Here is a 27,825-nt window from a genome sequence, read left to right as displayed (position 1 = left end):
CCAATATAATATTTTTTTCAAGTAAATGTAGGAATCAGCATTCAAAGTTGTCTCCATCAAACGAACAAAGTGGAGTATGGAGATTTGTCTTAGACTTGGAGGGAAAAAAGAGTCTTTGATGACAGAGATGGATGTTGGACTAATCTGTAATTCACATGCCATGGAAAGGCTGACTTTCTCCTTTGTTTTAGAAAAATTCAATTCATTTTGGTACTTTATTACACAAGAAATCAATAAAAATGCAAATGTCTCTTTTAATGGAAAAAGTGCATAATGCCATATCCAAGCAGACTCCACAGGTAGATAAAACATACCAAGCCATGTTCTTGTTTCGCCCACCAATGATATGGGTGTAATATTCCTCGCGGCTCGGAGGGACGTGGATATATTTGGACCCTGTTCCATCTCGGGCCAGATCTCTCGTCAGATATATCACTGGGACTTCATTACAGGCCTGCCACTCCGGCTGCGATGGCATCAGCAGTCTGTCAACCCCACCCCATCCCCCAACCCCCTGTTGGGATGGCTCTGCTCTGTGGCCATTAACATGACATCCTTGGATTTTTGGAGATATTAGCCATGTATCAGTCCGAGCGCTCGGCCACCATTACTGCCCTGACAGTGAGGACTGTGGCACGGGACCGACGGACACGTGCTGCACTCTAATCAGGCGTCGGCGTCCTTGGCGCCTCTCCCCTGACAGGCGGACTGTGGAGAAGAAAGAGGAGGAGGAGGAGAGAGAGGAGGAGGAGGAGTAAGGAGGGCAAGGAGGTTACTGTGTTCCATCTTATAGTAACTGAGTTCCAAGGCAAACAGAATTTGACTGTAGGGCTTTTAGTGGGAGTTTGTGTGTGATTGAGAGAGATCGAGTGGTAATGAAATGAGAAACCAATGTGAAATACCATGTGGGCCCAGCATTGACCCAAGGAGCACTTGGCCATATTCAACATTCAACACAACAGGAAACAGTGTCGGCAACTGATGCGTAAATACCGGATTTTGGAACCTTCATTCCAAAACCAGCATCAGGCATAAATGATGCTACATGGTTGGTTATGGAAATAGGAAAAAGCAGCTGTTGAGACTTAAAATCTTGCCTTGTCTAAACAAGGGTAGCATATGGCTGTGGGCTTGTCAGTGTTTTTTTTATCTATTGATTAATCACTGCTTGTTGCTTACAGCACTTTTCAAACAAACTCTGAGATCAAAGATAGTCAAACTTGCATAATAAACTACTGAGCACCACCCCCCAAAAAACACTATGATTTCTAATAGTTTTTCCCAATCTATCATAGTCTTCATGGCATCCTAAATGTATCATTAATGTAACATATTCCGTAGCAATACATACGTTAATGCATAATAGAAATGAACTGCATGATTCTTAAAGGTCAAGTCCTTGGTCCTGGTGAAAAATGTTTGTTATTTGAACTCAGCAGCCAGTCAAACACATCCCTCCCCTTCTGAAAATTGGTTTATGTCTCAGTCACTTTGTTTCCCAAGACTGTATGAATGTTTTTACCTTATGCCCACACACACAACAGACAGATAGATGATCAAGGGGAGAATGTTTCTGAATTAAAAAAAAAAGTGCATTGGATGATAATCGATGACCGCTCTTTTAACCTTGAATGTGAACAGTCACCCCTGGCTCTCAATAAAACAAATCCTGCACCATACCCTCTACCCCAGAACTGTAGACAGCAATAACCGCATAATAAATAACCAACCCGATTATAATGGACAGTTCACAAACCAAGGCATCTGCCGTAGCCACACCACTGGCAAAGTGTCACTGGCACACAGCTCTGGGGCTACAGTCCAGCCCATGTGCTCAGCAGACTCTGCATGCTCTTCTTATCATTTCAAAGATCTACACAAATGACCTTGTCCACTGTGTATTATTGTGCTGCTGTAGCAGACTCATTTAGTATTATTGACCAGCATTGTTCTTGCGTGAAGTGACTGACCACTTGGCTCACTTGCAGTGGCAAGAATTACCTCAGTGAGGCAAGGAAACCAGCATACTGGCTTTGTGAATATCATTTGTATTGTCCTTGACCTTTTCTGTTGACCTTTGCTGTTTTTTAATGCAGTCAGTTAACATTTGGAGGCTCAGCAAATGCATTAATGTCCTTAAAGGACAGCCTGTAGTCGTGAACACACCCGTAATGTGTCCTTAAAGGACAGCCTCGGCTGACTTGAGATCAGCCTGGGACGCGGTCAGATCCACATCCCAACGCCAGCTGCTCCCAGCTGACACTCCCATCTTTCTCGTTCATCACATAATCTCCACTGGGTTGCATAAAGAAATAATTTTACTCAGGATACCGAGGAAGGCAGACGCTTGGTCCTGTATGTCTAGAAATGGCAATGATTTTGCACACCAACGTTGCGTTATCCGGAGACACGTAAACAGCTCTGACACATGTCATGTTACATTTGGTGTGAACCAGTAGAGAGCTGCTCCAGTGTGTCTCCCCTTTGCGTCTGTGCAGCGGCGTGTGTGCCATGCTCTCAGCATGAACATCTTACACCTGGTCAGCCCATTCCTTCACCGGTGTGAGTGTGTGTGTGCGCCATACCGTCCCGTCCTATTCCCATGGCTGTGGGCTCCATGTCTATCCGGGTGACCTGACAAACAACAGCTGTGACACGCCAGCGCCGGCGCCGTCAGAGATGCTGACTGATGGCAGGAGAGGCGGAGAGGAGAAGTGAGGAGAGGAAGGGTGGAGGAGAGGGCAGGAGTGGAGGAGGAGGAGGAGGAGAAGAGAGGGAGAGGAGGAGTGCTGTCACCGAGAGCTAGTCAGACGGAGCTGAAGACGCCGTGTCCCGCTTGGGCTCAGGCGGCAGACGCATCCTGTTTGGAAAGGCAAACTGTACGCATAATGAGATGATTCTGATCTCGCTGAAGTGGTGCCAGTGTCACAGCGTGAAGCAGTGAATCACTCCAGGTCCTCGTCACACACAGGCAACACACACACACAGGGTGAGGGGGGCGGGGGCAGAGTAGCCGGGTGTCTCTACCCTGCTTTGAACTGAGGAACTGGATCATGCCGCCTTCTTTTTCTTTCGCCTAATGGTCTAATGCCAAACTAAATTGCAACACTGTCAAACAAGACTGCCAGCCTCTGAATTCTAATGTTGTAAAGCTAATGCTGTTTAGTATCTGCTTTATAATTGCTACAAGGACATCCATAGCAGCACGTCCATTCACAACATATATCTTGATTCGTGCCTCTCACTGCTAGGAGCAGTCATAGTGTTGCACACAATGGCAGACGTTTCAGTGGGTGATTACGGTCTAAAAAGCAACAAGAAATCATTCCCCACACACTGACCTTCAGCTTTTAGCCAAGAACAGCTGTTTAGGTCTGTCAGACACAGAAACACACACGCACACCCCAATCACTGAAATCAAACAAAAGAAAAACACTTTATGCCACTACAATCCACCAAGCACCTTGCCTGAGAAAGCAGTGCACTTGTAACTCATTAAACTGACAATGTACTCACATTCCGATCCACGGCTGCATCAATTTTGCATTAAATGCCTTTAAATTGGAATCACAGATGGCAGTGTTTCATCTTTGCCTTTTTTTATTTGTTTTTTTGCTGCGTTTGGTGCTGAAGGGCCATTCCTCTGAGACCCATCCCTCACAGTTGCTTTTATTAGCTCTGGAGTAATCAAAAATGCAACTCCAGCTCCAGCCAGGCTTAAACAACAGCACATCCCTGAAAACATACCCTATTTATTTATTTATTTATTTATTTATTTATTTATTTATTTATTTATTTATTTATGCGCCTTTATAAGAACATCCAACCAACCAAATGTATGGGCCCCAAGCTATCTAAAGGAAAGCAAAGAGACTAAGTCCATAAAATACTACTCCGTTGCACTTGGTTAACCTTTCCTTTACTAGTGAAAGGAATATATTTGTATGCATTCCAGACACTAGTAATAAAGGTTACAAGTTTTAGGATTGTTTTTTTTTTTTTACCCCGGGGGGGGGGGGTTGTTTTATCATTTATCTTGCTGAGTCTCAGGCTCTGAGAAAAGGCCACTGTTTAAACATTGATGTCTGTCTATCTCCTCGCTCATAACCTTGCCATGCAGCAACTAGCCAGAAGTCTAATAACTGCTGCAAGGCAGCCGCTAGTATTAGATAGCATTTTCTCAATTTGCCTAAATTCAGAATTAAAGCGGATTACCAAAAAGGGGGAAAAAATAGGTCAAGTCCTCTTAAATGACTTGGGAACAGCTGCTGAGGTCCATGTAGTTCAAGGGTTTAATCCAATACATTTGTAGGTTGTCTGTGAAGGGCCAAGTAATATCAGTGCAAGATACCATACGTGATAAATAATCTATTTCTATATCTCAAATCAGTTTTCACAAACTGAAAACAGACTGAGAGACTGTTTAAGGCAAATAATTACTCAATTAGTATACACATTGCCCCGGGCAGTCTTTTGAGTTGAACTATTTAGCACTAATGCCATTAACATTCGCACTAACTGACCAGATGTTAGGAATTATGGTCAAAAAGCAAAGGTTCAGTCATTTTTATAATCTCTTGAAAACATTCAAAAGCATCATCCTTCTATTAGTCTTTGGCAGACACTCCAATGTAAATGAGAGAGGTATTCGTGCAGTTAGTGCTTAAGAGGGGGGGGAAATCCATAACAAGAAAAAAAATCTCTGCATGCATAAACTGCTACTGAGCCTTGTATATCAACTGTAATGGATCAGGAATATGGCAAATGCAACCCTCATTCTCCAAACTAGTCATGTGTAGATTTTTAGTCATGTTTAGATTTAAGTGCTAAATCAACCTATCATGCTCAAGATGTTTTGACTTGCTGTACATATTTGACACAGGTATGCGTGGCATCGGTGTGCCATTTGTCTTGTCCCACTGATAGATGGGCGCAGTGCTGACGGCGTCAAAGCCCAGTGTGAAGGTGCCGAGAGGATAGCTGAAGGGATTTGGAGACAACAGAGCAGATTAATTAGCCCAGATCACTGTGACTTAGAGCATGTGCTAGACCTGCCACCGTCGGAGGAAGGGAGCTACAGCTGTCAGTAACTCTTAATGAGCAGTGAACCACACAAAAGTTCAACGCATCGGCAAAGTCCAACTTCCTTTGTTATGAATTCCCAGACAAATGATGCCCACCACCTGTGTGTTTGTGTACGTGTGTGCGTGTATGCACGCCACGTGTGTGTGCGTTGGTGATTGTCTTTGCCAACACCTGTTTTCTTTGTGATTTTAATGTGGGTGTGTGTCTCGACAGGAGCCATGTTTCTTTTCTCAGAAAGTTTCTCGCTGTCCTCCATGGAACACACCTGCATCTGAATCATGCAGAAATGGATTTCTTATCTTCATAATAGTTCCAGCTGTCAGGATAACTAGGTCTTCATTTTGAAACTGAAGCATGAAGGCTAACTAGGCATTAGCAGTGCTGAGCATCCTGTTGGAGCAAATGATTACTCTGCTTGTGATTATAACAAGCACCTGCATATTTATGTATGTATGTATTTATGTATTTATTTATTTATTTATTTATTTATTTATCATTAAATTATTATTATCTTTTTGCAACATTTTGTATTGACTAAAATTACTTCTTGGCTTAATGGATATTGTTTGTTTGTGTTAACGAGTTCATCAGATCAGACTTCTTTGAGAACATTACTTTGAGTTCAGGTGAGGAACTTTCTGCAGGTGTTTATTGGTAGGTAGGACTCAGTATCACCGTAAGACACACTATACCATTGTGCAGGAATGGATCTACTGAGTAGTATTTCAAGGCTATTGTAATTTTCGGTTCTCTTCATTTTATGTTGCTTACATTCGGGCAAGCTTATGTTAAAATTAGGGCTGTCAAAATAACTGATTAATTTCGATTAATTAATTTGGGGAAAAATAACTGAAATATAAAAAAATTAGTGCAGATTAATCGATTCCGTATGACCTTTGACCCCGAGCCGTTCTAGTCAGACTGTAAAATGAAGGAGAGAGAAGAAAACGTGCTGCCTGGATCATTGATTGGAACAATTACTTTTAAAAAATGGCCTGATGATGTTGATAAAAAAATAAAGTGTTGAAAATAAAGTCCTCTGCAAAGTGTTGACATTGAGGGGAGTGTTAATTAATTTTCATTGTGTCCCCTAGGTTATATCTGTGGCCTGAAATGCCTTGTATGTAAAAAAAAACTTTTATTTGAACAGTGAAAATAATAATAAAAGAGTTTTTGAACTTTAATGTCACTAATGCTGATTATTCAATGATTCATTTGAATTTAAATATTTAAAATACTTTCACAGCAAAAATTATATATGCGATTAATTTAGATTAATTAATCACAGAGTATGTAATTAATTAGATTATTTTTTTTTAATCGATTGACAGCCCTAGTTAAAATGTTCTGACTATATGGCTCCTTTCCCTCCTGTTTACTAACTATTGCAAATTACAGCAGCTCAAAAGTAGGGATAGCTTTTCCACTTCATAGTTTCTTCTTTAGGTGTCTTAGTCGTTCACTAGATATATTTTCACCTTCGTTTTCATTCTATGTTTATGAACAACTTAAATGGCCCTTCCATACTGTTTCCTGTAGGCTAGCTCCACACCTTTTCCCCATACTTCTGGAAGACACCATTTTTCCTGTTTCTGGCTGATGAAGGAAATAAGTGTTGTACATCTGTAGTGGTACATTGCATCTAACCTTGACCGTGTCTTATTCTAACTGCAGTCTGTAGTCACATTTATGGCAGTATCTGAGCTTGATCATGACCCCATTAAGAATCAGTTTGCTTTGGTGTTTTTTCTTAAATTCACTGTGAGAATACAGCCTATGGAGTTTAGCCCTCGGTGTAGCCTATATCCTGCCAGCAGTAGCATATTATATTGTGTGTTTCACAATTCAATTTAGTATCCGAAATGGTAGTGACAATCACACAGTTATATGTCATGCTTATCATACATGGTAGGCTATTGTTTGTAATTTCACAGTGCCAGGCTTCCTCAAAGAGATTCGATCAAGAAATACTGCACCATGAAATGTGGTCCCCGTCATTGCCGCTACGCTATGCATCTTTCAGGTGCCTCCTCCAGTTACGCTCAATACTCAGAGAGGGAGAGGAAAAGAAAACATAACAAACTACGCATGCATTTCAAATGTTCTTCAAGCACACTGCTGAAGAGGCAGACCAAGCAGGTACCCTCACTCCTCGGAGTACAAAAAGAACTTTCCTGAGTCCTTTTGATGCGGCTCCCATGAATAATTAAGGGACCCTTCCGCATCTTGGGACCTCATCAGTGGATCTTAACTGTAATTGCAACAAGCAGCCCTCCTTTTGTTCAGGCTGTTGCAGGAGGCTCGAAATGTTATTACCTTTATGCCGACAGTCTGTCATGTGGGAGAGAGTGGATCTGACACAAACAGATGTATATCAGCTTGTTCTGCCTCTCACTTCATGAGCACACCAGTCACACACCATGTTAATATTAATTGAAGTCACTGGGTTGTGACAGGAAAACTTCCCTGTCAGGGTGATTCAGATGTCTCAGGCAGACAGGCAGTGGAGAAGCGCTGTCCTTTCACAGTGACACAGGACAGCGATACGTACAGTTACAGCTACTCGTTATCGTTGACAAACCATTGGCCAGTCATGAGGAACTTAACATATGAATGTCAATCATTGAGAAATTAGCACTAAATGGATGAGTGAAGAGTTCTTGATATCAATACAAATGTCTCTTTAGAGCAGATGCTGGACTTGCCCCCAGCTCAAGGTAGCCCGCTGTGTTTGCAGGCACTGGATCTCCTCCAGTGGGGATCTTGCTTCAGCTGTAGCATTGCTCTCCTTGCAGTCACTCTGTCTCTCTCGAGGGGATTTGTGGCAGTTGACAGTTGACGTGTTTCCCAAGGTTTTAGCCCTTCCTTTCTTCTAAGCTTTCTGAAAGGGCAGAGCCAAGGTAAAGCTGTCACAGCTCGGGCCGTTAATCTCCCATTCACACCTCTTATCACCATGACAGGGAGGAAGATGTGATAGACTGCCTCACAACAAGCAGTGAAATCCTTTTGACAAAACTGCAAGCTCTGTTTATCCTGCGCCTGGCTCTCTCCTCAATGAGGCTGTCTCTCAATGAGGTTGGAACTCCAAGCTGCACAATGGTAGGCAGCTCCGACAACCCAGCAATGTATGATTGAGTAAATTAGTTGCTTTTTGAGTAAAAAAGCATGCACAATGACTTTGTACTTCATTGAAATGAAAGTCTCTCATTTTTTGACAGCTATTTGTTCCAGCAAGAGCACTTAAGAAGAATATAAACATATTTTTTCTCTTATTTTCCTGTGAAGACTCATGCTAAAATGCAAGTTAAAATGAAAAACTCTCTCCAGACCTACCTGCAGGGCTTTGACACTGCTGTGATATTTCAGACAAACCGGAAGTGGTCTGCACAATCAGACTGTGCAGTGTTCTTGAAATTACCACCTAAACAGCCATTAACTGTCATTACCTAAGCCTGTGTCAGTACCCGGGTTATGGATGGATATGACACAGTGGCGCCCATTTTGTCGAAACACTGAAGTACAGGAATGGTTGCTCAGTTCAGACACCATACACGGCTCTGAGACTTGTTATTCAGCGTTCCCAGGTTTAAAATTCCAGCTGTACACTCGCTCACAGCAAGTTGTTGCTTTTGTCTCTGCTGTAGGGGCTCCTATGGGCTTATTGAAACGTAATGGACTAAAAAATATGAGTGTGGGCTCCTTCCCTTCTGAGGCCCATTAAAGATCAAAGCTCTGCATAGCATAAAACACTCGTTTTTATAAAGCGCCCCATGTCAGTGAGATCCTCAACATCAGGTATTCCCAGGCCTCCTTCTGCTTTCTGATTCAGGAGTGTGCTGGCTCAGCATTTTCCTCCCGTTCTCAACTCTGTTCCCTCTCCCGCTTAAATATCTGCTTCATTTTAACATCTCCCCAGATGGTCTATTGTAAGCGAGCACTGACCTAGACACGCATGTAAGTGGACTTGCCCATGCAGTCCATTAGCCCCAGGAGTAAAGCGTTAACCTGCGGCTTTGTCGAGGCGCGGGGAAATGGCTCGAGAGTGATTCGGACCGGCCCTCTCAATATGTCCAGCACATAAAAGTTCTAACCCCCTTACACTCTCGCCGGGGCTGGTTGAAAAGTTGAAGCGCTGGCCCTCTATTGTTTCCCATTTGCCAATCAATAAAACATTTGCTTTGCTTGTAAGAGTTTCGTGAATATTTAATCTCCCCCTTCTTGTTTCCTTTTATCTACTGCCTCCATAAAGATAGATCAAGAAATCCTCCCCGACCATTGACTTTGAATAGCTCTCTCTTATCCAGTCCATTTGAAACTTTGAAACACTAACCTGAAAGCACTAGGGAGTCGGGTTGACACTCTCATGTCCAATATCCGAGCTGATGTTTTTGTCTGGGGAAACAAAGCCCGCACGTAGGTTAAATGCCTTTGTGTGAATTGCTAAACCATTTGCTTGTAGGCTGATCCAAGTTGACCGGCAAAAAAGAAAATAAGAATGACTGAGACGTGTGTGTGTGTGTGTGTGTGTGTGTGTGTGTGTGTGTGTGTGTGTGTGTGGATACTCAGTTGCGTGTGTACCAGACAATGTTGATGTTATACATTTGCGAGAAAAAGCCACCATCGCCAGTAACCGCCCACAGTTTTGTCTGAACATACATTTGCACTACTACTGGACGTTTTGCAGTGTAAACAGAGAGACCCAGAGGAAGATGATTTCACAGGGGAGGCTCAGAGCCATATGAGACTGGTGAGGGAGAGGCAGCTGATAACTGATGGCTGGCTCAGGTCCCCACTGTGAGCGGTATCAGGAGCTCCGCCATGCTCCTGCTTTGTTTCGCTCTGATGCAGGAACACTTTCTCTCCTCACGTGGGGATCGGAAATAGGAAAGGAGCATGACCGATTATGTCCCGGGGAGATGCCGAAGGCTTGGAAAAGTCTGAGCTCTACTCGCCGGCACGAATGGAAGGTTTCCACATCACCTGTGGCTCTCTCTCTCTGCCTTGGCCTGTGCGTTTGTGTGCCCCATTCCGTGTCGTTGGCTCCCTCTTATTTTGAAGACAACAGGTGCTAATCCACTTACAGAAACACCTCTTGAAGGATTAAACATCACCCAAGGATCAGATGCTGCCAATCTCATTACGGGCCTTCTCCGTGACAATGATCACACCATGCTTGGTCAGGTGCTACTGAAAGTTTTGAGGTTTATTTGTGTTGTCATGAAGCCTGAAATAGCAAATAGATAACTCGTTTCCCTCAAATTAGATAATTAACCTTTAAGTTCACTTGAGTGTCAGATCCCAGTTGGGAATTATATGGAGTTCATGTTTTCTCGCATATGCCAAGAACTAGCATTTCTCATTTTAAAAAGATTACGTATAAGCTGTAATTGCACTAATTTAATGTGTTATATTTTAATAATGTGGAAATTTTCATATTTCCCATTTCATGCATGCAGGTCCTGAGAGAAAATGTTTATATATGTAGCCTACATGTTTTTATAGATAGATATGCAGAACTAGAGTTCAGTAGGGCGACAGCCGCAGGGAAGAAGCTTCCTCTGAACCTGCTGGTTTGGGTGCAGAGAGACCTGTAACGCCTCCCGAAGGGGAGTGGGGTTAACTGCCTGTGGTTGGGTGAGAACAGTCTTTGATGATGTTGCACACCTTATGCAAGCATCGCTTGCCCTGGATGGCCTCGATTGAGGGGAGTGAGGAACCGGTGATGCGTTGGGCAGTTTTCACCACCCTCTACAGTGCTTTCCCGTCGGAGGCAGAGCAGTTGCCATACCAAACTGTGAAACAGTTGGTGAGTATGCTCTCAATGGTGCAGCGGTAGAAGTTCATAGATAGATAGATAGATAGATAGACCTAAAGAGGACTTATCAGTAACTTGGTATGTATTTGAAGAAAAACAATGAAAAGAAGTAGGTGACCTCCTCTTCTCCTTTGGGAAAGTCACCCCCAAACCTCACGGATTAAACTGCTGTTGTTGGGAATATACCTTAAATACTATTCAATGTTGTGTAAACTGCATTTTTGACTAAAATTATTCATGGCTGTATGGGGATATTCCACAATTCGCTAATCGCTATATGACAAACCAGGGTGGAATCAAGGGTTATCCTTTTTGAAAAAAGACTGGCGGGTAGACTTGACCTGCAAATATAGCCATACTTTTCCTTGGACGTGGTAGCCATGACAATATGCAACAATGTCACAAAAGGATGCCATTGAGTATAGTCGGATTAGAATGCAGGCATTGCCATCTAGCTTGGTTGAAATAGGAGTGACTGCTTTGTTTTTTTAAGCCTATAGATTGCTGGAGTCGTGGTATTTTCTTGGCAAAGAATCCGTGCAACTACCCAAGAAAGAAAATAGATAGATAGATAGATAGATAGATAGATAGATAGATAGATAGATAGATAGATAGTGAATGATCACAGTCAAAGTGATGTGTGGTGTAACCTTAAGGTATAGTCAGCTATTTTTGATAGAGATGCACCGATATGGAATTTTAGGGCCGATAACGATAACCGATATTTATTGGTTTGTTGTGGCCGATACCGATACGATAACCGATAATATTACTCTTGAAAAAAAATTGTGAAAAGTGATTTGGGGAAAGCATTTAATAAGCATAATTTTATTGCAGTAATTTTACCTACCACCAAATGATGGACAGAACTCATAATAGTCCTCAATAGTATGGCAGTCAACAATATAACAGTAGCCTAGCCCTACAGTATGTGTGGCTCCTTTAAGTAAACCTGGCGTCCAGTGAATTGCGAGTGAGTGGCTAGAGAGTTTGAATCGTTTTCATTTAGGACTAAACGCTCATAAACGGCTCAGCTTGGAATAAGCTACAGTATAGCGACCAAATCAGAGTTTGTGAGGGAAACTTAGGTTTAGTTTCAACTGCGGGTAACTGAATAAAGCTGTAACTCCTCAGATTGTATCGTATGTCCGTCTACTCTGTTGCGCACAACCTGCTGCAGCAGAAATGAAAGGCCTTAGCCCCGAAGATTTTAATAACTTATTATGATGACCTGTCTGGAACTGAAGCATATTTCTAGGTAATAATACAAAACCCAAGCTAAAGTAATGCAAATATAATACTAAAACACAACTTCGAACTAGGCCTACTTATGTACTCGTCCCACTAACGAGTTTGTTTATTTGTTTCCCCATGTGCAAACACACCAGCACAAGACGGCTCTAGATAGGGCTGAGCTCCGCTCTGTTAAGGTTAAATGGCAGATCATTCACGAGAGGATTTTGAGATGCACAGTCCCAAATGAACGCATATCCACAGATTTTGTTAGAGTTGTGAAATACATTCACACCGCTGACATTATATTGAGGAAAAAGTATAGTCAACCAAGCTCAAGTAGGCTAGCTCAGTGTAACCAGACGGACCTTACATGCCTAAATTAGGACGGCACAAATTATCGGCCAGAATTCTGTTATCGGACCGAAAATAATATTTTCATTTTTTCACTAATCGGCTAATAATATATCGGCCGCCGATATATTGTGCATCCCTAATTTTTGACAAGGGTTAGTATTCCTGTAACTGAGCCCTGACCATCCATTTTAATCGGTACAAGGACAACTCGAGAACAGTGGCTTGTTTATCGCTCTCTGCTTTTGCTGACTTGGTTTGTTTGCACTATACATGGCTCTTCAATTTAAGGAGAAGACAAACATAATATATATTTGCCAGTTAGATAATATGTATTTGCCAGCCTTACACATTAGGCAAAGTACTACTCACAGAATGCTATGAAGAAGTATGAGTGTTTCTACTTCATAGGAAGTTTGAGTGTTGTGTGCGCTCTTGTATAGCAATGCCTCAGCTTGTCACTAGATCCCCAACAAGTCATTAAACACGAAGACAAAAGCTCTCATGATATCCATTTCAGATTGACTGCAATCACACATTCAGTCTGAGTAGGTTTTTTTTAGTGTGTCTTTGATCATGGTGGTCACAGCAGATGTTCAGAAATAACTTAGGAAGTTGCTCATGGTTTCATAGTAACAAGAATTCCCTTGACATCTGCAGATCTTAGTCAGAATTCCTCCTGCCAGTGAAAAAAAGTTAGCGTGACTCATAAGACAGACGTGGAAATGAATTATTCTTTTCCGTTTTCAAATGGAGACTGTAGAAGGCGTTTTGTTGGAGATATTCTGTCACCAAGCTGTTAGAATATTTAGTGTTCCATTAATTGTTTTGGCTGGGTAGTATTGCTTCTCCACCAACTGTGCTATTGCCATGGCCAATGTCTGAAATAGATATAGCAAATAGATATGAAATAGATACCTGAAAAGAAATAGATATGAAATAGATATACCAAATGATTGTTCATGATCCAAAAGTTTGAAATGTTTTTGCGACCCAGGTATTCTTAGACCTGTGCCCTCTGAGCTAGAATAGGGAATGGAGTCTGTTCTTTAGGCCCCCACTTGTTCCCTGGCAAGTAGAGTGCTGGTGCTTCCATTGAGCTGGTTGTTATGGTGATTTGGCGGAGACTTTTAGGGCTAATCACCATGGGAACTGATGAAATAAAAGCAGTGTGTGAGACCCAACTCATGTAAGACAAAGATACCTTTTTCCTCCATGCCATGATTTCCCACTCCAGTAATGTACATGACATGGTGCTATGCTGTGCAAACCCTCCTGGCATTACTTTAATGCCTTTAGGAATAGTGTAGAGTGCATAGTGGTCCTCCAGGGCCTGTACTGCTTAGAATTTAAAAATCAAGACCAAAATTGTAAAAAGTGATGTTCCGTTTGAGGTAGATAGAGGTCACAATTAGTCTCAAGAGTCTCTATATTGGAGATTCCACAGATTGTGTACCTTATGAAGGTGAAAGCAATAGGTTCTACTTGTAATCATTTATCACACAAAGTAGACGCCTTTTCAGTCAATGGACTCATTACAGTTCCCAAGGGATGGCATTTATCCATATTGCTTTATTTTCCCATGGTCATTAAAAAGTCTTCAAAGTGAAATCAATCTTTTGTGCATGAGGAGGTCTCTCCCTCTATCTCTCTCTCGCTCTCCCTCTCTCTCTCTCTCCCTTCCGCCCTCTGTCTCCCTCCCTCCCTCCCTCTCACTCTCTCTCTCTCTCTCTCTCTCTGAGTTTTCCTCTATCTCAAATATGCACAGATTTTAAACAAAGATTGTATTCATATATGCGTAGCTCTCATTACTCAACAATATGTATTTTACTAGAATACTGATACTATGTAAATGTATTCCTATGTTTTTCCTAAGTGGAGAATGAAGGGTTACTGTTTCCAGCAAATCATCTGTTGTCAGAGGCCACATTAAACATGGGAATAATCATTACAATATATATATATCATAATATATCATAATATCTTAACGTAATGTTAGCCTTTATCTATCCTTTGGCATCTCTATCTATTCTGGCATCTCTAATAATTTTCAGAGGTATCCAGTGCTCCCTTTTCAGTTTCCTTGCTTCTGAATGTCAACATGACAACATACGGATGATAAAAAAAATAGTCTATTGCTCCTAGCACTTCATATCAGAAATCGTTTGGGCAAGACTTCAAAACACAGAGTTTGCTTAAATATTGCTTTTACCGCCTAATGCTGCCCATTTGATTTGTGTTATCACAGCTATCACACCAAAAATAATAGTGTTCCACACAAGAAGGATAGCAGTATAAAGGCCACCCCTAAGATGGGTATACTTCTGTGTGGCAGCTCAGACTGAAGAGTGTCTGCTACTGTAGCACTCTCCATTATACAGACAACACTTTGATCCTGCAGCCACCGCCTTCATACAGTAATAGTTCATTACATCTAGCACAGATTTGTCTGTCAGTAGAAGCACGTTGTTCACATCGGATGAAAAGTACTCACTAAATCTAGCTACAATTACAAGCCATCTTTCTATTTTACTTTAAGAAATGAAATCCGCTTATCACCTGAAAAGCTTAACATGACTTTCATTTGACCCTCTCAAAAGCGTTGTTATGATTCCTTATGTCTGTCTATGCTCATTGTTTTTAACCTTTCTCTCTCACGATTGGCCTTCAGTTTGAAAATCTTCTTTGCATTCTTAGAGAAAAGGGCATTCAAGAAAATGGTTAGTGTCTTTTTAGAGACTGCTTATTTAATTAGACAATCGATTTCATTTCACAAATGAATGTTCCTCACTTAGTACTTTCAAAGCAAGAGACTAATCTACTACTATTGCGCTGCAGTCAGGGTATAATGAAGGCAAACAGAAACTCAAAGCCTCAGGCCATCAAAGGTGAATAAATCTGAACTGATACATTGAAATAATAAAAAAGTCCTCCCAATTAGTGTGTAATTGCCTTCGATCTCACCTTCTATTTAATGGTTTCCTATGTTTGTTTTATTTTTCTATGGAAAAGTACATGTTCTATTCTATGGAAATGTCCATGTTCTATTCTATGGAAATGTATTATGCACATAATATGTATAGAACGCCGGTCATTACTGGGAAAATAAGTCCCGACAGGGCGAACCGGGCCCCGACGCGCAGCGGAGGGGTCTTGTTCCGCCCTGAAGGGACTTATTTTCACAGTAATGACCGGCGTTCTATAATATCCCGCTTTATTATCGGCTTCTTGCCAAAAGCGAAATAATAAACTCCCCACGATATGACTTTAGCCTACATAACCTAGCCTATTTGTGACCGTTCATCGTGGCATTTGCTGAGAAACAAATAGTTAAGCAACAACACGCTGCTGAACTTGAATCAAACATTCCTTAGAACACAGCTGATCAACCGTCTGCTTTCACGTTTGAATGAAGTTCCAGTCCTTGCGTAGTGATATGAAAGACGTATCAGAAGCACAAAACCCGTTGCCATTGACAGCGGTAATTATATGTTTGCAGCGGTAATTACCTGAATTTATTTACCGCTAGAACTTTGGGAAATCCCATTCAAGTCAATGGAGCGTTCTACTAGCATTGTGAAGAGCCGTATAATAAATGTAATTATATTAATCCATCTAAACACTTGGACACAAACTAATAATGGATATAGTGTAATAGTGGTTATAAAATAAATAAGGCCATTCTGTGGAAAATATGCTGAGTTTATTGTTAACCGTAATGTGATCGCAATTTAAATGGTAGGCCAGTGCATTATACACACTATATAACTTCTTCACAGAGGAATGCTGGCCCTTTGTCATATTGTTGTCAGAATATTGCTGACACACCCACATCAGGGGCTTGCATGCTGAGCCTAAGCCTAGATGATTCCAGCTCTTGCTTCAAAGTGACTGTTGCTTAGAAATGGCACCTCTTTCTTTTGGAGAAAGCCTTACATAGTGGGGCTGTTAAGCTCTTAGAATAGGGACGATCTTGCTTTTTGTGAAAGAAGCATGAAACTTTCAGGGTTTGTTCTTGATGACCTAAGCTTTAATTTAAGATCTGGAGGCATTCTCAGTTTGACCTCTGAGGTCAGATAGAGGTCACTGACCTCTCTAATATGTTGTGACACTACAGGTGAATGGGGTAAAAAAATTAAATAATAGATATCACCATGAAACTTTCTCAGTTGATTACTCATGTTAAGCTAAGAAAAAAATGTATTGAAAGTTTTTTATATTTTAATGTTTAAATATGCAAATTAGGCCTTATCTCATTAAAAATGCGCTAATTTGCATACATTTAAAAAAAAACTAAATCAGATTGTCTGATAAAGCCAGGCTCAAAATATTTTTTTTATTTTGTTGTCATATGAGATGGGAAAAGAATTACTGAGGGGTTTATGGACATCTACTTCTATCATCCTGTAATTCACCTGTACCACTGTGATATGAAATTTCTAGGCCCGAAATTAGAAATGGGTGTATCTTAGGATCTAAATGTGATAGAAATGTAAAAATATGTTTTTCCATGTTTCTGGGCATGAGGAACTCATCTATAGCATTGATAGCACTCTAAGAGGTCAACATCATTAAGTGCAGTGAAGATCACTGGCAAAACATCTACTTCTGTTATCCTGCATATATATAGGGTATTTATTCAGGGGGCAATAATGATAAAAACAGCAGGGGAAGGGTGACATGAACATTTCGAGCAAACAGTTGGCCAATCAGAGATTCGAAAACAAACGAGAGACCAACATGTCACAATGCAAAAACGCCGGTTTCTCTATTTACATGCAACTGCGAAACTGGAGTTTTCCAAATAGTTTTTGTGATTTTCATGTAAATGAGAGGCCAAACCACGTTGAAATATCTGCGTTTTCCCTTCGTGTAAACAGGATCTTATTTCCCCACAGGTCTGGGGTACAGGGTGGGGCATTGGGTGTGGCCTGGGTGTGGTTTCAGAAGTTCTGGCACTTGGGAACCTACATGGTTTTGTGCTGCTCTCTCTCTCACTTTCTCCTTTGACTGTCCAACAGCACAGAGCGATAAACAGCAGACTCAGTTCTTCAATTGAAGAAGAAATGTTGATTGCCTTTGGAACTGGAAGCCATTTCTGTTCACAATGTGGTTACTGCACTGGGTCCTTCCACTGGTTCTGCACTGCTAGCATTTCATGCTTTCACTGGCTGTGATACAACATCTGCATTCAGTGGCCGTGGTAAAAAGACTGCCTGGGATACATGGCGTGTATATCCAGACGTTACAGAGGCTTTCCATAAAATGTTGCATATGCCACAAGGGTTGAGTGATCTTTCCTTGTCTCAACTAGAACGTTTTGTGGTGCTGATCTGGGCGATTCTACCGAATTCGTGCAAATTGCTGTCCCAGACCCTAAAAAGTAATTTAAAAAAATTTATACAGAAAAATGTTACATATTTATGAAGATCTTTTTATTATATATTAAGAACTAAAACAATATTTGAGGTACCATCAAGCTTAATATATATAAAATCATCATGTTTAGGGTACTTTCAATTGAGAGGTGGCTGTCCCAAACCCTAAGGCCTAAATTTCACCTTATGAAAAAAAAATATAAAATCATTTTTGTAATTTTTTCCACTGATGTTTTTATAAAGATCTTTTGAATACCTATGATAAAAGCAATCGAAAAAATATATTTATTGCATATTTTTTTCAAAAATCATAAATTATTATGTAAAAAATGTTGTCCCGCATTTTTATGTCACAACCGAAACACAGGTTTAGCCCATAGGATGGTAATGATTTTAGCCACACCCCTCCATTTTGGACCAGGAAGTGTGTGTGCATCCCTCTCTCTCTCATGGCCACATGGTGAGTAGAGCAGTCCAATCATTTTAGAGTAAATGCATTCAAAAGTCTCAAAATCAGGCTGGAACATTTAAAAACGTCACTACCGAACACATATTTATTTCAATTAATCAAGTTGTTTTTTTGAAAATCTAGTTTTTATTTGTGTATAAATGTTCAGAACTGTGCTGTCTAACCATGTGCTGACTAGCATCTTTGAGATAGGCTCAAAAATATATTTTTCCGTCACTACCGAAACAGTCACAACCGAAACATGTATTGAAGTTTCGGTTGTGACGAGATTGTTTTGGTAGTGACTAAATAGAACGTTAGGTCCTATATTTTGGTAAATCAGTGATATTTCCAATTGCATATTTATATAAATAAAATGCATTTTAGGATATTTAAGACTAGGCCTACAACCTAAAATAAAAATTTTGTTTCAATGATTAAGCTAGTGCTATTCATGGGTTTCATCAGGTTCCTTTCCACAGGTGTATTAGTCAAGCACCATGCAGTCTGCATTCATAATCAAGGTTCTTGATTGTATACACCTGTGGAAAGAGACCTGATGACACCCATGAATATAGAAACAAATTGCCAACATGTCTAAACATAAAAGAAAACATGGAGCAGAAAGACTGATAAAATATAGACAAATATTGAGGAATGACTCAGTGAAGTACCAAGAATATTTAAGAAAGGAAAGTGAAAGAAATCATTGTTCAACTGCACATTTTTGCAGAAGAATTAGTTAGGAAGACTGAGGGCCCTATCTTACACACGCGACACAATTGTTTTTCTAGTTTTACTAGTTTTAGGTCAGCACATTTTATCATTATTCCGCCAGACCTTGCACACCCACGGGTGTATCGATGAAAAAAAAACAGGTGTGGTCAGGCATATGATCAGAAATTGCTATTTTGATGCCACAGAAAATTATAACACCACTGACCAAGGAATGTGATCTAAAGTTAAATGGGCATTATTTCGGTTATTTTGAGGGTGCACTGTCAGGAGTCAAACAGCCTGGTAAGACCTAAGCCAGTGTTTCTTGAACTGGGGGTTGACAAAATTTGGGAGAATTGTGAAATTATTTGCAGAAGGTTTTCAGACCAACATGTTTAAAAACTGGGATATTCAGTAGTCCTAGATGTAGGGTTACAATTCACAGTGTTTCCATAATGTTCCTCCGAATGTGGATGCTTTGTTTACGCAAACTCAAATCTCTATTTGCGCCTCTTGCAACGATAACTTAAAAACGAGTTTTGGGTTGCCAGGTTTTATGACAACAGGATTGAAATTGAAAGTAAGTCATTGTGTTGGCTATATGTAGGGTGCATATCATACCCAATTTGGCAACCTGGGAAATGTCAGACTAACAGAAAAAAATGAATAGATCCATGATTTTAAAATTAAGTTTGATGGTCATGCAATATTCTGGGAGTTTCCCTGTAACACCCAAACTATCCATCAGCTGTTCAGTGAAATATTAAACAGATTTCTTTAAAATATATATATATATATGTGTGTGTGTGTATATGTATCTGATATATGTGCTAGCTGCATTATGTTCAACATTTGTGACTTATTTGTCATTTTTATCAACACAAAATACTGGCAGTCTGATGTAATAGTCACTACCGAAACACTACTGTCACTACCGAACATGTGCTGTCACAACCGAAACATGGGATGTTTTGTTAAAAAAAGAGTATATCTAATCATCTGACAAGATAACATGGTGGTGTTTGGTAAATATATATTTATAGTAATACATCCTTAAATTTGAAAACGGTATGATCAACTTTAGGCGTTTTACAAAGAAATATTGTTTTTAAAATGCAATTAATCTCATAAATTACCTTTATTTTGTGTTATAAAATATTATTGTTATCAGTTGAATCATGGAAATGCTTTAAGAAAATTCAAAAAAATATATTTAGAAGGTATATGTTATGTTAGAAGGTTATCATAAAACTTCTTATTTTGTTAATAGTTATTGTATTTCGGTAGTGACAAATTTTGGGAGAAGGAAAACATTCCAAAACTGTATAAAAAGATAATATGAAATTAAAATGTCCAATTATTAGAAATGTGTACCTTAGATGTTATACAATGCATGTGAATTAAAAGTTTTGGGGAAAAAATACACTTTTTTCAAAATGTTTCAATCTCTGAATTTGCACGAATTCGGTAGAATGGCCCATCTACAGGGTTCCCACGGGTCATGGAATTTCTGGAATATTATGGAATTTTAGAAAGTCTATTCCAGACATGGAAAGTCAGGGAATTTGATCATTTTTGGAGCACAGTCATGGAATATCAGGGAATTTTGTTGTATCAGTTTAAAATACACTTGCCAAAATAATACAAATACATTTCCACGCAGAATTGGTGTATATCTGGTTATTAGCTGCATGGCTTCCTTAAGCAGCCCAACTGTGTTTATTCAATGCCTCATCTCCTGCTCTAAAAAAGATTCTTGACCTCTTGTGATATGTGATATCCTTGATGAGTATTGAGTTAGTGAATTAGCTCAACATTGTGTGCTGATAACCATATAAAGCCGAGTAAAAGAAAACCTAGCCTATGCGTGCCTGCGTGCGTATTCTCTCCTGCTCAAACATGTGTGCGCGTTAATTTTGATAAGTGTTCACTAACTTACTTAAAGGGACACCAGGCAAGCCTGATGCTTTTTCTCTACGAAACTCCCCCTCGCTCGGTCTGAAGCTCTTTTCCTTTTCTTTGCGTCTTCCGTCAAGGGTTTTCGCTGCTTCTTCGCCCGGCTCTGCCATTATACACCGTTTGCAACAATCTCTAGCGTTTCGTTAGCCTGCCTCTGTGCTGTAAACTGATCCTGCTTCGGTCGGCAGGTAGGATACACCGAACTTGCAAGTGGGATATTCTTCCTACAGGCAGTAGGGGCGGGCGAGAGAGCCTTCATTCGCCCCGTAATGAGTCATTTAACCATATACCGACTTACGAAGATGATTAATTAACACAAAAACGTTGCCTGGTGTCCCTTTTAATAGAAAATTGTAAATAGCCTGATGGCATGCAACTAATGGGATACTGTGCATAATTGGAAAGGTATGGTAGGCCAATATGGTGTGAATATACACACACACAAGGTAAATTTTCTCTCGTTGTTGAGTGATGGTACGCACAGTGCGTACGGACGTACACCTGCAGGCGCGCCTGAACGAGCATACAATAAGATCAATTCGGCAGGGCTAAAGGTTTTTTAGGTCAAAGGGACTACAGACATTTATGTGTGCAAAACAAGTGGGCTATTAATAGCACTACACATCTGACATGACATGGTTGGTAATTTCCTTCAGCTGAGAAGCCTTTTTATTCCTTTTGATTACTCAATATGTACATTTCTAAACCACTGAATTTATCTTAACTCCCTGGGTGCATTTTCACTTACTCTATGGTCTAGATTTTCAAGTGAAGTTCTTGATGTGTTCATTAGCCATATTACAGTTTATCCTATTTTTTTTGTTACTCTCAACTATGCCTGTAGAAGGTATGAATGTTATTCTGTGGATGTTGCCATTCTTCCTTTCAAGCCTTTTGTATCTGTCGGTGTTAGATTTCATGTAGTAGTGAAAGATATATCAAACTCCAGCACACTCTGTCCCTGCAGCGTGTTAGTCATACTTTTAGTTGTTGGATGAGAGGATCCATTTGCAAGGAAGGGAATCTGAAGAGCTGTTGTTAATGACGAGAGGCTGGTAGCAGCAAAGGAGAGAAGCATAAAAGAGTGGAATGGATAAACAAGAGGATTCCATGGTGATAAGCCAGCGCTGAGATTGTTGGAGCACACTCTGCAAACCCAGCCTCAGCTCAAAACACACAAGCTCGGTAACAAATATTCCATTATCCCATTGCTCTAAAACAGCGCCCCTTTCTGTGCCTAACTCTGAGAATAGCTAGCAGGTTAGAGGGTTGGGAAGGGGTTATGGGAGGTGGGGGGTCGTCACTGTATCTCCCATAGATCTGTTTCTCAAGGCAGCCAGTGTTTTCATTGTCATGCTACAGTCCTTGATTCAGACTCCGTATTGTAAGGTTTTTATTTCCCTAACAGGCTGTAAAGGCACAGGGGCCTGAGGTTCTTCTGGTTCTCTCGCAAGCCAAGGCTTTTGCTTCTTCTCATGCTAATCACCTCATTTGCAACTGTTGTTTGTCATGCTAAACTCAAATCCAATGTATTCAGAGGAGCCTGAATCCGAGCACCTCAGATACTCGTTAGCATAGCACAAGCAAAAGGTCTGTTGGGAACAGTTAGCATATTCTGCTAATCTGTCTAATTTCACAGATAGGCCTGAATCTCCTCTCTTGCTTATAAACACTTATTTATGAAAGTTGCTTCCTGAGAGTTGGCATTTGGCCATCTGCACTTCTATTAATGATAATTACTGTAGAAAAATGGCAATCATGCAAGATTGTATAGATATATTTTCCCACCTACAGAAGTATGTAATTTCAGTTCATTCGATCTAATTATGCTCCCAAAGTCCATAATGAATGGTAATGTTTATAATCAAGTGTCTGTCATGTGGCTATAGTTTTTTTTCTTTACGGTGTGAAATGAGTGGCAAATTAAAATAGGGGAGTAACCAAGACAACATAAAAGTGCCAGAGTTGAAGAATCACCCGTAAACATAAACAGTGCAATTAGTCTAGTTTGCATCTTTTTCAAGTCTGTTTTCATAAATAATCCTGAGAAATGTTTTGTTCTTTGCTCTGGTGAAAACTGTTTGTCACCCAAAGCAATAACAGAATGAGCCTAACCCTGGCACAATCCAACAACAAACTTTTGGAACCAAGGAAACTTCTTGGCCTCGTAAAACAGCAAGCAATTTTTTCTTTTCCTTTTCCTTTTGTGTGAGGTCTTTTGTGTAACCCACCACTGGAATTAAATGGCACAACCTCGACAAGTCAGAAAGGAGATGTTTTCATTATTTCACATGAGGCCCCAATAGATGGAAAAAGCCCTGAGGAGCTGCCAGAGCCACATTCAAACCCCCAACAGATGTGTATCATGTAACTGAGTGCAGCAGGAAGAACAGACACTCCATTTTACCCAGAGGTCTAATAGGAAGCTAAAGGAAGGCTAAGGTTTCACGGCGGCGTAATGCAATCCCATCTGTACCCTCACTTTTGCAGCTGAACAATACGCAGGGAGAGCCTTGGCCAAGATGAGCGGTAAATCAGGCCCTCTGTCTCATGAGGATTGCCCCAGAAGCTGGCTTATGGGAGGTTATGCACAGGCAATTGGATGTGTACATTACCTTCGGTAGGCCGGGCATGTCAAATAGTGAGGCGAATGCTCAGCTTGCTAATGCATCTTGTACTGTAATAGTACTCAGAGCAACCCAGGGGTGAGTTGTTGCCGCTCTGCGGGGGTCTGCTGTTTCTGTCTGCGATCGCACTTTCCCATACTCCAGAAAGTGTCCTGAGCAAGGATTGGAGAGTCTCCAGCATCATTTCCAGCCGCGAGGAGAGTCTCCGATCGGGCATAGCCAAACCAAGGGGTTTTGCCAAGAATTTCAATGTGGGGGGACATTATTGTTGATTTTATTTGTATAGGAGACAATACGTTAGAGTATTAGTCTGATTTCATTATCAAGCATAATGGGTTCCGTCATTTATTGTGCCGCCCAGTGTTGTTGTTCTGGAGGCATAACTGAAGGCCTCCCCTCTTTTTTCCTGTCGAATTCCCTGTAAGCAGGGTGACTGGGGAGACCGTAAAGAAGAAGAAGGGAAACCCACCTTCTCCTCCCCACCTCCACCCTCATTCAGATGTATTTCTCAGGGGCCCCAGTAGAGGAAGGAGGAGAGGGAAGCTAATTCGTCAATGATCTTCCTCTAATCCCCCTCTCTCTCCTGCTCTCTTTGCCTGAAGGCACTCAAAGTAATACAACCCTCCCCCATCCCACCCCTCTCACTCACACTCACACACTCACACACACACACACACACACACACACACTCACACACACACACACACACACACACTGCATTCACGCTGAGTCTGCCTCAACATGTCCAGTGGGAGAAGATAAATGGAGAGGGTTGCTTCGCAATTCCGAGGTGTTTTGCGTCCTGCGAGGGCCCGTGTTGCTCGGCGCTGCCTGGGCGGTAAAGTGGTGATTATAGTCGGCGCGAGCTAGGTGTGGCGAGACAGGGCGGTGTCAGAGGCTTTGTCTGCCTGCCGAGGGGGACCGGAGCGACACAAGCCAAAGGGCTCGGACTCGAGGAGGAGTCTGAATGACAACCGAAGAGAGACAGGGACCGGGATCTTAGCACCAGGCAGGGATCCAAACAGTCAGCCTTTCAAACACGGATTACAAACATGGTTGAAAGGACTTCTGATCAACAGTGACCTTGTTGGGGAGTTACATTGAAAGCTGGATTTTTAGCAGGTTTTGCATATACTTGGAAATTTGGGGGAACATTTCTGTCTGTCTGTATGTCTAGCTCTGTGGGTGAACCGAAGTAAAGTTTTTTGTTTTTTTAATCCTTCAAAGTGAACTGTTTGTAGGGATTTTACTTTTTGGGCTTGGTTTTTCTGACTCAAATGGATTCACCTTTGTACATGCTGGAATTTTAATTCATTTGGGACTCCATGCGAAACATTTTGGGACTATGGGACTTCCTATTTCTGAAGTGGAGTGGAAAGACCGACTGTGGCACTTTTTCACCCTACATTTCATAATCTTGATAAGTATGTTATATTATAGTAATTACAACAGTGACAAACCTGCCTTGCAAAATTCTTAATGACCTGTCAAAGTGGGCACAGGGCTTTTTCCTTTGTTTGTTTTTATATTCTCTCTTTGTCAGCGATTTTGATTTTGTGTGGCGTCTCATGTGGTTCCCCATCAGTATTATGCTTTGATATATTTTTCCTTGCCACTTAATCTACTAAACCCCTCTTCTACTGCACTTTTTACCCCCATAAATGCACAAATAGGCTGACACCAGACATAATTTCACTGCATTTCTTACTTCCAGTAACTATATGCATGTGACAACAAACTTCCTTGTATCCTTGTATCCTTTAATGTTATGTTTTAAGCACAGGTCCTTTGTTGATTCAGAATCATCTCTCAGGGTGGGAAATGGTGTTCATGGTGTTGAACATGCAGACTTATTGATTTAGAATGCAGTGTCAGGTAGTTTATCTTGGGAACTTGTTAGACAGAGATCAATGTCGGCTGTGTGTGCATGCATTTGACATTTCAATTGATTATGAACGGCTAAACAATAAGGACCTTTATCAGCTCTATCTATGGGGTATGTCGACTTTATCGTCGTACTAGACACATGTATGGATATATATAAGGGGAGTATAATATGCTTCTTGTAATGCAAGCCTTTGGTGAATATTTTGTTTGGACACTTTTACCTGTGATTTATGTGAAGTTATGCATAATTAATTTCACAAGTAATTAATAACGTTTCTCCCTTCTTCCTTCCTTCCTTCCTCCCTCCCTCCCTCTCGCCCGCCCATATCTCTCTCTCCCTGTCCCTCTCCCTCGGCACAGTTGCAGGTAAAGTGTCCCCAACCAGCTCCGATGTCTTTCTCAGTGTGCCCTCTGCCGGTGCCACTCTCAGTCCCCCTGAGGTGTACCTCCCTGCCAGCTTCAAGCTCTCCAATGCCCAGCTGGCCTTCTTCCTCCAGGAGACCCGCTCCTCCTCCTCGTCTGCGGCCACAGGACGACAGGGCGGCCACCCGCTGCAGAGGTCAGAGAGCTTTGTGGTTTTCCAAACCAAGGAGCTACCGGCGGTCAACATCAGCCTGGGTCCATTTGTGCGTGACCAGGTAGTGTCCAAAGACCTCCTGCAGCCCTCCAGCCCCCTGGATGTCCCTGGCCGACTGACAGTCAACTGGAAAGTGAGGGCGTTCATCGTCCAGTCACGGGTGTTCGCCAGCAACCCGGTGGTTCAGGTGTTCTTCTACATCGCCGGACGGGACTGGGATGACTTCAAGGCGCAGGACAGCCTGCCCTGTGTGCGGCTCCACGCCTTCAGGGACGTCCGGGAGATCAAGACCTCATGCCGTCTGCAGGGGAACCTGGCCCAGTGCTTGGCCCAGCTTGAGCTCCCCATCACCTGGTTCAATGCCAACGTGGCTCCCCTGGGCCGCCGGAAAGGCTCGAGCGCCGACAGCCTGGAGCTGAGCAGCGGCAGCGAGAGCTTCCAGGTGGAGCTCTACTACACTTTACATGACCCGGATGGCAGCGGGGAGTGCGGCGAGAGCTTCCCCCGTCGAGGAGGAGGAGGAGGAGGTGGAGGCGGCAGAGGTGAGGCCTCTTCCCAACAGCCTCTCCTCCGCATCGGAAGCATCAGCCTGTACCAACCCAGCCAGGAGGTGCTGGTGGTGGACAAGCAGCTGGACAAGAACATCTTCCTGCGTCTACCAGAGAAGCCTCTCAAGCCGGGCGAGACCTTGACCATCAGCCTCTTCTTAGTACCAAACTCCACCGTCGAGCAGTTCTCTCTCAAGTGAGTGTCTCTTTTCATTACCAGCATACTGGTCATGCATTCATATGATGCACTCCTTTTGTATCTCTGAGTGGCACTTTCTAATCCTCTGGATTGGCTAACACTGTACGCTGTACGCAGACACACATCTTGTGACATCTTTTGAGTTTCTGCCGTATTACCCACCTTCAGAAGTGGAGACGGGTTCTCGGCAGCTCAGAGTAAAGCCATAATTGGTATTAATTGACATCTGTTCAAATTAAATTCCTCACAAGCTGACCCAGTTCTTGTTGAATTAGAGCTTTGGGGATATGAAGCATGGCTTCACTCACTTACCCTGTGTATTTCGAATTTATTCCTCGTTGTCAACATAATGGGAGGGTTAGAGTTCCCGAGAAAGAAAATGATTATTTAAATCCTTGAAAGCCAGAAGAAAATGAGCTTTTTCCCCAGATGAGAGTAGCAAAGGGGTGGTGTTGGTGTGTGTGTGTGTGTGTGTCGGGGGTTGGGTATAGCTGGGTTTTCAGGCATGTCGGCTTCGCTTCGTAAAAACAGTCACCCAAAACGTAATGGAAATTCTCAGACTTTAATTTAGGAATTCACCGTGAATTAATTAAGCTTCGATAACTCATTAAGCAGAGGGGGGAGAAGCCACCACTATGATTTATGCAGGCAGGGGTAGTTTATTAGAATTATCTCACGAAAATGTGTCTGCATACATATTAGTGTCCGTGTGTATGTTTGTGTGAGGACTGAAGAGTTGTAATATTTGTTATATTACAGATCACCAACACACCAAAACTTTATGTTTTAGTGATGAGATGTTATCCATGTTTAGTGTACAAGCAAGTCTCATTACCTAGCATCGGCACCTACATTAGTAACTAGTTTCTGCCGTTTACAGACATGGAAACGAAATCAGTGTGCGAATGCTTTGCAATGCTGCAGAGAGACTCTAAATTCGGTGGATGATTCGGCAGAACTCCTCTGGCACCATTTCACCGGGGTCAGATGTCAGTGAG

The 27,825-nt window shown here is 41.7% G+C and overlaps 1 protein-coding gene across 2 annotated transcripts in view; it reads left to right on the top strand.

The window, feature by feature from the left end:
• The window catches only part of tmem132e (transmembrane protein 132E), a 162,399-nt gene that overhangs the window by 87,645 nt on the left and 46,929 nt on the right, over positions 1–27,825 (top strand). The window contains exons 1-2 of one of the 2 annotated variants that reach the window (XM_048237404.1): positions 24,393–25,040; positions 25,864–26,824. In XM_048237404.1, the coding sequence (XP_048093361.1) occupies positions 24,962–25,040; positions 25,864–26,824 (1,040 nt within the window). In that variant the 5' untranslated portion in view covers positions 24,393–24,961. Of the gene's footprint in view, positions 1–24,392; positions 25,041–25,863; positions 26,825–27,825 lie in introns of those variants that run through there. The other variant, XM_048237405.1, reaches the window with a different exon arrangement.

This window comes from Alosa alosa, chromosome 2, assembly GCF_017589495.1.
Source record: "Alosa alosa isolate M-15738 ecotype Scorff River chromosome 2, AALO_Geno_1.1, whole genome shotgun sequence".
In the NCBI taxonomy this organism is placed as follows: domain Eukaryota; kingdom Metazoa; phylum Chordata; class Actinopteri; order Clupeiformes; family Clupeidae; genus Alosa; species Alosa alosa.
Note: the sequence above shows the minus strand (reverse complement) of the source record. Positions and strands in the feature narration are given on the sequence as shown.